Source organism: Kogia breviceps, chromosome 3, assembly GCF_026419965.1.
Source record: "Kogia breviceps isolate mKogBre1 chromosome 3, mKogBre1 haplotype 1, whole genome shotgun sequence".
Lineage (NCBI taxonomy): Eukaryota > Metazoa > Chordata > Mammalia > Artiodactyla > Physeteridae > Kogia > Kogia breviceps.
The window spans coordinates 110,269,957-110,281,170 of record NC_081312.1 but is presented as its reverse complement, the minus strand read 5'-3'; the positions used below and the strand labels follow the sequence as shown (position 1 = coordinate 110,281,170).

At 42.3% G+C, this 11,214-nt stretch overlaps 1 protein-coding gene across 2 annotated transcripts in view; it reads left to right on the top strand.

Annotated features, from left to right (window-relative positions):
* The first annotated feature begins 5,055 nt into the window (after positions 1-5,055).
* The window catches only part of GABRB3 (gamma-aminobutyric acid type A receptor subunit beta3), a 236,037-nt gene continuing 229,878 nt past the window's right edge, over positions 5,056-11,214 (top strand). Inside the window, exons 1-3 of one of the 2 annotated variants that reach the window (XM_059056933.2) lie at positions 5,056-5,192; positions 6,056-6,147; positions 6,363-6,430. In XM_059056933.2, the coding sequence (XP_058912916.1) occupies positions 5,113-5,192; positions 6,056-6,147; positions 6,363-6,430 (240 nt within the window). In that variant the 5' untranslated portion in view covers positions 5,056-5,112. Of the gene's footprint in view, positions 5,193-5,748; positions 5,928-6,055; positions 6,148-6,362; positions 6,431-11,214 lie in introns of those variants that run through there. The other variant, XM_059056932.2, reaches the window with a different exon arrangement.

Sequence of the window (11,214 nt, the reverse complement as noted above, 5' to 3'; positions counted from 1 at the left end):
AGGATGCCTTCCTAATGCTGCTTAGGCTCCAATTCCTTATTCCAGGCTGGCCCACATTAGTAGATGCCTTTCTCATCCTGCCTGGGCTTAGACCCACACTCAGGGTAGTCTTTATGTCTGGATATTCTCCTACCCTCTGAGACCCTTACTGCCACATGAGGCCTCCTGCCATTGGGATGTGGCTTCACCTTTGTCTTGGCTCTGATGTCAAACACAGGCTGCTTTGTCCACATCAATGCCTTCCTCATATCCCATGCGCTCTGACACCCATGCCAGGCTGTCCGTCCCCAGTGATACCCTCCTTACTTTTTGCTTTGGCTGTAACATCCAAACTCAGCTTTCCACCCAAAAAGATGTCTTTTTTCATCCACTTGAGCTATGAACCCTCATGTTCTCCTCACACTGCCTGGGCTCCTCATTCCATGCCAGATGCATATCTTGTACTGCCCTGCCCTTAAGACTGAAATTTTCAGAGATGTTCAAAAAGGGACAAAGAGGAAAGGGTAGAGAGAACAGAAGAAAAATAAGAGGAAGATGTTAACATCATACTTAATGGTAAAAACAACAACAACAACAAAAAACACCTGAATATTTTCCCTTAATATTGGAATAAAGCAAGGTTATCCACTCTCACCACTTCTGTTCCACATTGCTCTGAGGTCTCTGTCAGGGCTATAAGGCAAGAAAAAGAAATGAAAAGCATCCAGAAAGGAGAGGAAGAAGTAAAACTATCTATATCTATATTCAGAGATTATATGATTGATTTTTTGATGTAATCCTAAGGAATCTACAAAAATTTTAATCAAAATAATAGTACATTGAGCAAGGTTATAGGATGCAAAGTGAATATATTAAAATCAATTATATTTCTAAATACTACCAACAAACAATTGGACAATGAGGTATTAAAAGTAGCATTTATAACAGCATAAAATATGAAATAGGGATATATTTACTGAATCAAATGTAAGACTTTGCATGGAAATCTACAAAGTATTTCTGAGAAAAATTAATATGATCTATTATAAATAAATAGGGAGATACAGAGTTTTCACAGATTGGAGGATTCAATACTGTTAAGATACCAATTTTCCCTGAATTAATCTATAGCTTTTATGTAATATGAATTAAAATCCCATGAAGCTTCTTTATAGAAATTGAAAAGATCATTCTAAAATGTCTATGAAAATGCATAAAACTTCAAATAGTCAAAAACATTTTTTAAGAAGAAGATCAAAGTTGGATAATTTACTTTACAGCTACATTAATCAGAACAACATGGAATCGGTGAAAGAATACATGTGTAAGTCAATGAAACAGAATAAATGAAATAGATCCCCCCAAATACACCCACATATATAAGGTCTATTGATTTTCAACAAAAATGTAGAAGTAACTCAATGGAAGAAAGAATAATATTTTCAACAAATTGTGTTGAAACAACTGGACATCCACGTGGAAGAAAAGAATCTTGACCCTTACTCACATTATCCACAAAAAATTAGCTCTAAGTATATCAAAGGTGTAAATATGAATGCTAACTTTTTAAAGAAAACCCAGAGAAAATCTTAACTTCTGATTAGGTAAAGTTTTCTTAGGTGGGATATCAAAAGTCTGACCCATAAAAGATAAAGATTGATAAACTGAACTTCATCTAAATTAAATTCTTCTTTTCTTTGAAAGACATTATCAAAGAAAGCAAACAGAAAGGCCACAGAATAGGAGAAAATATTCTCATTACATATATTTTATAAAGGATTTGTATCTAAAATATATAGAGAACTCATATCTCAATAAAAAAGACTAAGAATGCAATTTAAAAATGGGAAAAATTTTATATATTCAAAAAGAAGATAAGAATGGCCAGTAGGCAAATGAAATACATTTACCTGTCATCAGGAAAATACAAATTCAAACCTCATGAAATACCACTACACACCCACCAGGATTGATGGGGGGGATGTGGAAGAGCCACTTCTCATGCATTACTGTTGAAATGTAAAATTCTTCAATTACTTTGGAAAATATTTTAGCAGTTCCTTATAAAGCTAAACATGCACTCTACTATATGATTCAGCCATTCACACCTAGGTATTTACCTAAGAGAAATGAAACCATATGTCCACACAAAGACTTGTACATAACTTTGTATTCATAATGGCCCAAACTAGAAAGCTCCATCAACAGATGAATGGATAAACAAATTGTGGAATAACCACACAATGGAATGCTACCCAGCAGTAAAACGAACTATGGATCTGCAACAAGGACGGATGTCAGAAACATTATACTGAAAGAAAGAAGCCAGCCATAAAATAACATATACTGTGTAATGTCACTTATATGTCATGTTGGAACAGGCAAAAAAAAAAAAAATCTGACAGAAGTTAGGTCAGTGCTTATCTGGATCCGGAATGGCATGCATGCTAAAGGGTTGAGATGGAATTTTGGGGATGATAGAAATGTACACTGGTCTACACATTTTCAAAAATAATCTAATTATATATTTAACTTTTAATTTCATGTGTCATACTTCAAATTAATTGAGTTATTTTAAAGAGCTTTAAAATATATTGTCAGAAACTTTGATACTGTTTACAAAGACAACTTGATTTTCTATAAGTAAGGGGCAACTATGAACAAAACACAGTTTGGTGAAGGCCTTTTCTTTTGCTCAGCCCAAATGCACAAACATGGACTAGGTTAAGTGATCATATGATGTTCTTCATCTATTTCCTCCCTTTCCTGCTTCTTACCTTAAGGACCCCGAAATGTTATTCTAGCCTGTTTAAAACCACTTTACTATGAACAAAATTGCATTCATCTCCTTTTTCTTCTGACATGAAAATTTATCCTTTGTAAGACCCCTAAAGCCTTTTTCTCTTTCTGTAGAAAATAAAGAACTGCATCAGTTATTTCCAGCTGATTTGGTTAATATGTTAGCATCATCTAGTAAAGATAAGAAAATATTCATGGTCAGGAATCCTGGCAAGAGAGTGGAAGGATGGGGTTACCTGGGGTTCAGGGCACATCCAACTCTCCAAGAAGGCTGTGGGAGGAGCTGAGACAGGAGGACAGCCAAGGGTTGGACGCCCAACCTTTGTTACTCATGTAGGTGCAAGTTGGCCAGCAACTGTGATGAGCTTCATGGCCCAATGTATCTTGATTATACCAGTGTGCACTTACTGCAATGTTTCTCTTAGATTTTGCCTTCATATTAGAAAAAGACTGCATTTTAGGTGACACTTTTCGTGATTTGCCAGTGGGTTTATGACTTAGCCTGGGTTCACCAGAAAACATATCCTCAGGCAAAATTGAAGTGCTATTGCTTTTCTAGGGTGTGTAATACTGATGAAAACAGGAGTGAAGGAAAAGGGGATCCAGGCATGGAAGGAGAGGGAAAAGAAAGGAGTTACTATGGTGTCTCAGGACATTTCATAGGGAGAAATAGAGGGAGAATCATTTATCCCCTGGCTCCCATCTTCTGTTCATCTAAGGTCCACCCCATGGATGGCAAACGCTACAGTAATTTCAGATTGAACATTTGTGAGTACTGAGTAGGTCCTGTTGCATTTGGACCTCATTGCTAACTGAGAAGCCTGAAGGTGGGAGGTGAGAGACAAGCAATGTGGACAGGTGGTGAGGCGTGTGGATTTGTTCCCATGTAAAGCTGATCAGAGCTCTTGCAGAACTGCATGGTGAAGCAACAACTGGAATGAAAAATAAGGCCAAGATACTCAGAGACTTGTTGAAGCCAAGATCTGAGATGTTACATGGTTGGATGACAATAACATTTGTAATGTTGTTTTCAAGTTTTAGAACATATAAAGTAGTAGAAAGGGCGATCATTCTTGTGATGTTGTTAGCTTTTCTCAAGCACCTTTTTCTCACTGTTTGTTTTCTATAGCCATGATCCCCAACAGGGCATTTCTCTAAGAGGTACATGCAAACAGGAGAAATAGACTGAAACATGAATGTGGAGGGGAAGGTATGATAATGCAAATCTAATTTTCCTGATATTCCATTGCACATGAACAGGACACAGAATACAAATAGTTGTAAATAGACTTTTCCAGAAAATAATTAGGGAGCTAAATTTATCTCTTAACCTTATCTTAATACCAACCATTCAACTTCTGTGGTCACATTTTCTGTTCCAAAAATAAAAGTGTTGATTTTTTTTTAAAAAAGGCAATGATATTTAAAATTAATGTCAGAAACATGCCACCTTGAGAACCAGGGCCTAGACTTAGATATTTACCCATATAAAGTCTTGACAATAGAAAAGAAAACCTTAACCTTTGTAGAAAAAGTAATTAATACAGAAGAAGCAGTTACCTATAATTAACCATTCATTAGGTCCTGGAATGGCCCAAGGTAGTCTATCAAGCAGAAAATGGACTTGATTTGTAAGTGTTGTTGGTTGACCACAAGTAGGAATGTGTAATTATCTTCCTCAGTATTAGAAGTCTGAAGCACAGAGGACCATTCAGTAAAGAAAAATATATGACCTATGACTCTGGGTGAGCAGACATTCCTCAAGTACACAGCGGTGACATAAAGGGCAGAGTGGACCGTGGTGCACATCGGTCTGTTTCTTGGCCAAGGTGCAGGAGGTTCTCTTCTAAGATGAGAACCAAAGAATGGGGGCCAGTCATAGCGAAAACGAGGTTCCTTGCCTTATATTAAGGACCACGGACAGCTCCAGGCTGCACCAGGAAAGTCACATTATTTTCCCATTCCTGGGATGATAGTCCAGGGTCTCCACGTCTAATTCGGACTCCAGCTTCCCGATAATAAAGCAAACGTGCATATCCAGACCTCTCTTTAACACTCATTAAAAATGTATTTATGTAAGTAGGGAGGGCCCAGTGCTCACATGAAATGTTCAGGGGGTGAGAGTGAGAGAAATAGTTTAAAGAACCAATTTAAAAAATGGTTTTATATTGCGTAAATAATTAATCGGGCCGCCATGCAAGGGGCTGGATGACGGGTCAGGCGGGAAAGCCCGTGGGTGGGGGCAGGGGCGGGGATCCCCGCATCGCTGTTAGAATGCTCGGTGACTGTGGGGGAGAGCGGATTCCACCCAGGTTAGGTCAGAGGAGCAGCGCCATGTGCTCCGGGCTCCTGGCTCTCCTGCTGCCCATCTGGCTCTCCTGGACCCTGGGGACGCGAGGCTCAGAGCCCCGCAGGTGAGGCAGGGGCTTCCCCCGGGCCACGCAGCCTCACTCTCGGCTCCCTAGCTCGCAGTCCCGCGGGCAGAGGCGCTCCGCTGCACTTATAGGCTCGGCCTGAGCCGCAGCTGGGCGGGGGTCGTAGCGAAGGGGTCGGGCCGGGGAGGGGGCGGAGGGAAGCGGAGAGCGTTTCCTTCGCGGTCTCTGCCCACGTCGCCGTCGCCGATGATCCTCTCCTTCCTGGGTCGCAAGGAGCCCAGAGGAGCTGGAAGAGCCAGCTCTGCCCCGCGCCGCGCAGCCGCGGCTCCGGCTTGCTGTCCCCGGCCGGGCTTCGGGTTTCGCTCCGCAACCGCCGAGGCAGGAGGCAGCGCTAAGGGCCCGGGCTCACCAGCCGCGGCGAGCGCGGGGGAGGGCCGAGTGCGCGGCGCTGCGCGGCCGGCTCCGCCGGCTCGGCCTCCGGCTCGCCCTCTCTCCTCCCCCCTCCCCTAGCTCCCGCGCCCGCTGCTCCTCCTCTCCCCGCGCCCGCTCCTCCTCCTCCTCCCATCCCCCTCCCCCTGCGCCCTCCTCCGCTCCGGGCCAGCGCGGCGGCGGCGGCAGCAGCAGGAGCAGCCCCGGCTGCGGGTCGCGACGGCGGCGGGGCGCCCCCTCCCCCGTGCCGGGGCGCGGCGGAGGGATGTGGGGCTTTGCGGGAGGAAGGCTTTTCGGCATCTTCTCGGCCCCAGTGCTGGTGGCGGTGGTGTGCTGCGCCCAGAGGTAGGGTCGCGGGTGGGTTGACGGGAAGCGGGCCGGGCGCCGGGCAGGGCGCGCGGGTGTGCGCGCTGGGCGCTGGCGGGCGAGCCGCCGCCTGACCCCGCTCTCTCTGGCCCCCGTCCCTCCCGCAGCGTGAACGATCCTGGGAACATGTCCTTTGTGAAGGAGACGGTGGACAAGCTGTTGAAAGGCTACGACATTCGCCTAAGACCCGACTTCGGGGGTAAGTAGGGTGTGCGCGGCCGCTGCGGGCAGCGCGACCCACCGCGCTGGCGGCCTGGGTGGAGGAGGGAGGCGGGGGCCGCTTCCGCCGAGCTGCGGCGGGGTGGGGAGGGGGGCACTTCGCCTGCGCCCCCTCCTCGGATAGCCCCCCATCCTCAGAGCCGCTGCAGCCGGTGCCCGAGCCAGGCTGATCACCGTGTCGTGCGCTTCCCGCAGGTCCCCCGGTCTGCGTGGGGATGAACATCGACATCGCCAGCATAGACATGGTTTCCGAAGTCAACATGGTGAGTGCCTGCCCTCCCCAGGGCTGTCCCCGAGCCCCTGCCCTGCTGTCTGGGCCCACAGGCGTCCACAGTACCGGGCCAGAGGCCTCCTCTGCCGGGCTGAGCTTCCCGGGCCCGCAGAGGGAGCGGCGCTCCCGGGCGCAGGTCTCCTGTTCGCGAGGCTCCCTCCGCCCGCCTGAGTGCGCGGGGGTAGTCGTTGGCGTCAGAGCCGCGCGGAGGGCGCACCCTTCCCGCCGGAGGAAGGGGTCCTGGGCTCACCCGAGGCTGGGCTTTCGCCGCCTCCCTGGTGCTGCCAGCTCCTCCCGCCGTCGGTCCCCTGGTCCTGAGGCTGCCCCAGTGTCTTCTCGCCTCCTTAGCAACAGGCGCCGGGGAGCGGGGGAGGAGAGGAGAGTTGTGGGGGTGGCTCGTATTCTAGGTAAGAGCTGCTTACGGGTTCCTTTGTTGTCTTTTGGAAAGAGGTGCTGGCCGCCGGAAAGCGCGCTGGGCGGTGGGTCTGTGTGTTCCTGGCTGTCTCGGGTCAGTTTCCTTGTTATCAGTGGCTTTTCCGAGGGCAGGCTCGTGACAGTGAAACCCGGACCCCATCCACCAGGCTCTGTCGGAGGTGCTGACAGCCCGGGCGGCTCTGAGAACTGGAGGGCCTGGGCAGCCTACGGGCTTTCTCTGCCCGGAGAGTCGAAGGCGAGGGAACCAAGTGTCCCTTAGGGCTATGTTAACGGTGACGGGATTCAGTATTCTGACCTGTGGAAAGTGGAGGTCCGTGTCCCGAGGTGCGAAGTGGGTGTCACGAGCTTTTGCTCAGGATCCTTTAAGACAACAGGCAGTAAGGAGAAAAATGACCCCTTTCATTTGTTAATTGAGCTGAAATACCAGGGGATTTGGAAACGGGTTTAAGTTTCTGTTGAGTGACACTTTAGAAATTATAAGAATGAGAATTTGGAAAAAGTATATTTTTTGGAAGAAATCGTTTGGCAACTTTTTTTCCTAAAATATAACACCGAGAATATAATGAGGCATGAGATAGACTCTATAGGTTTCTCGAGTCTGGTGGACATCAGAGCCACATGGGCAAACTTGTTTTAAATGCATACTTCCAGGCTCTGATTCTGATCCAGTGGTGTGGAGTGGAATCTTGGGGTCTCTGCATTTAAAACTAGTGCTCCAGATTTTTTTAAACAGGTGTTTTGTGAGCAATATTTTGAGAAACATTGCAATAACATAGAAATGTGGTTGTTTACAAATAAACTAAAACCATGATTTTTAAATAGACTGTTTAACAAGATATATTTAAAAATATATCCTAGTATGGATTTTGTAGAAAGAAATCTGACTACACGAAACTATATTTTTTATCAATTTTTCAATCTTAACCTAAAGATTTTAAAATTATAATGTGTGATTTTAAAAAAAAGTACCTTTCTTTCAATGTATATCACTAAGGACATTTATATACAAGTGTTAATAGTAAATAAATAAATAAATAAATAAAGTGTTAATAAAAGCGTTAGCAAGAAACAGACTTTACATACATTACACTAAAAACATCACGTACTTTTTGTAATTTTGTAAAAATAATTCTGTCAAAAATATGTTTTGTTTTATGACCTTAGGGAAACAAGTTAATATATTCAAGATTTACTCTGTAGTCTGTGATTTCCTTTATTGGCAACTGCACATTCTATAGAGAAGACAGTTTTGTACAGAAGTTAATCGACTTATTTAGTGGATTTTTATGTCAAAAATTATATTGGATGTCAAATGATGGAGAGAATATACTGATGTGGTGCTTTAAGAACTTTGTATAGCACTAAAACAACCAGGGGAATGGGGAGAATGTCTTGTTGCAGATAATTGCACATTTTCTTTGAATTAATTTTTAAACTTAGTTATCCACTTGTTTAGACATCATGCTGATACTTAGTACCTTAAAAACTTCATAAGTAATTGCCTAATTCATGCACATGAATTGCGGTGTCCCAATTTTCTCTGGACCTGATAATAGAAAGACAAATCGAGCATACAAGCCATTATATTTGATAATCTTTAAGTGCATATCCCAAAGCCAGTAACTATGCATAATGTAGCCATAGTATACTTGTATGCTTTTTTTTTGCATTCTCGTGATGGACATTTTTGTGGTTCTCTACACTAAGTTTATTATAAAGAAAAACTGGGGATTGATGGGATGGGAGATTGAAGGCCATTGGACAGATGTACTGACCGGCATCTGAAATATCTTCCACAAGTGGATTGGTAAAACCATTCGCTAGAAAAATCTGATTTCCCTTAACTCATGATCGGGATCATAGCTCATGATCATAGCTATGATATTTGATTTTTTTTAATTGAAAGAACTTCAAATATAGTACTGACTTAGTATCATTTTGGAGGTAACATTTTATAGGGAAAAAAACAGAGAGTATGTGAGCATAAGATTAAACCCATCACTCAATCATGTTGCTTAAAAACAATGAATTATATTTATGAGCTTCCTTAATCACCTTACTAGTTGCACAAAACTAAGTGTTGTTAGCTTATGAAACTAAATAAGAAATGGTCTTGCTTTAAGGATGCTTCAGCTAGTAGAGGAGATGTGTCAAATAGTTGTAACAAAAGTAGGTGAGTCCCATTTAGAGGAACAAAAGAAAGGGGTATGGCCTAAGAGAGAGGGAAGGAAGAAGGGAGGGAAGGAGGCAGAAAGAGGGAGGGGGAGAGAGAGAGATATTGAGATTACTTCTGGAAAGCCTCATGAAAGAACTTAAGAAATGATATCTAAATTGGGTGGGTGAATAGTGGGGAATAGAATTGTGACTGGCATAGATAGAGGAGGATGTTCTGGGTTAGGGAAGAAAGTGGCAAAACTACTGATGGATAGATCTGCAGGATAAGAGATTGTGAAGGAGAGACTCAAAAGATGAAATTGGAAAAGTAGGACAAACCCCTGTTCACCTAGGCCCTTCTCTGCCTTGCCAAGGGTTTCGGATGTTAATTTTCAAAAATTAAGGAGCCTGTAAATGTTTTTAAGCAGGTGATTGACATGATTTAAGATGTGGTTTAGGATGAATATTTTGGCCAAAATGTTAATTTAGATAGAGGAGTGAGAATGATGAGTTAGAAGAGCAAAGTTCACTAGAAAATTCAGGGTAAATGATCATGGAAAGTTGTTCTTTGAAATTTTCTTCTCAAAATTTCATAGATATGCTTTTGAAAACATATATTTAGTGAAATAAAGATTCATTAATATCTGAAATAAAGATATGCAAAACATGTATATCTCAAGATGGGACAGATATGTGCTTGTCAGTGAGCATGTTGGGGATGAATGTAAAGAATATTGTTACTTTTCTCTTTAAACTATTATAAAGCACAGTCTTTATCTATTGATGGTGCATATAGATAATGCCTCCAAATAATGCCTCTGACCTCAAGGAATTAAATAAATAGATATATTATGAATATACATATATATGTCATTGTGCATTTTGGTGTTTTGTATTAACAATCTAAAAATGGATTTTAGTATTTTAATACTTAACATTATTTTGCCGTAACATGTTTCATTGATAATGGAGATAGTCTACATTTCCATTTTTCCTAATCTTCTAATTTTGCTTTTCATGTACTTTTTAAAAATTGATATAGTTAATTTACAATGTTGTTAGTTTCTAGTGTACAGCAAAGTGACTCAGTTATACATATATATGTATACATGTATATACATACATACATATATATATTCTTTTTCAGATTCTTTTCCATTATAGGTTATTACAAGATATTGAGTATAGTTCCCTGTGCTATACAGTAGGTCCTTGTTGTTTACCTATTTTATATAGAGTAATGTGTATATGATAATCCCAAACTCCTAATTTGCCACTTCTTACTTTTTAATTAGCTGACTTGACAGAAGTCAAACAAAAAACCATTTTCTTTTACATAACTTCCCTTGTTCTCTAGCTCTGTTTTAAAATTTCAGACAATCTTTTAAAACTATGCATGGTTAAGTAATTATTGAGATTTAGTTTACATATTACTTTCTTTTTTTTAAGTTTATTTATTTATTTTTGGGTTTTCGTTGCTGTGTGCAGGCTTTCTCTAGTTGTGGCGAGTGGGAGCTACTCTTTGTTGTGGTGCGTAGGCTTCTCACTGCAGTGGCTTCTCTTGTTGCAGAGCACGGGCTCTAGGCATGCGGGCTTCAGTAGTTGTGGTGCACAGGCTCAGTAGTTGTGGCTTGTGGGCTCTAGAGCGCAGGCTCAGTAGTTGTGGCGCACAGGTTGAGTTGCTCAGCGGCATGTGGGATCCTCCCGGAGGAGGCTCAAATCCGTGTCCCCTGCACTGGCAGGTGGATTAAGTGAGATTGTATTTATGGAAGAACACTGTCTACTGAAAACTTTTATATGCATGTGTTATAATTCTGGTGCTTAGCACTGGTCCAAGTGTGTGTTGAATAGATAGATGGAGGGATGAATAAGTGGACAAAAATTATTGAAAATATAGGAAATATAAGGAAATACTAAAAATGTAAAACAACTAGGAAATTTTAATTTAAAAATAGTACTTTTTACTGAGAGAGTGAAGCAGGTCTAGAGCGCTTTAAAAAATCAATTAGTTAAAAAATAAAAACAGTATTTTAAAGTAGTCATATGAGTTCTTTTTTAATTTGAATAATTAGAAGAAGCCATTGTTTGATTTGTTAATTCAGAAAGAAACTACACATACTTGATTTCTACTTAATTAACTATAAAGTACTGAGAATATAAAGCTAGACTCAAACTCTAGTAATATAA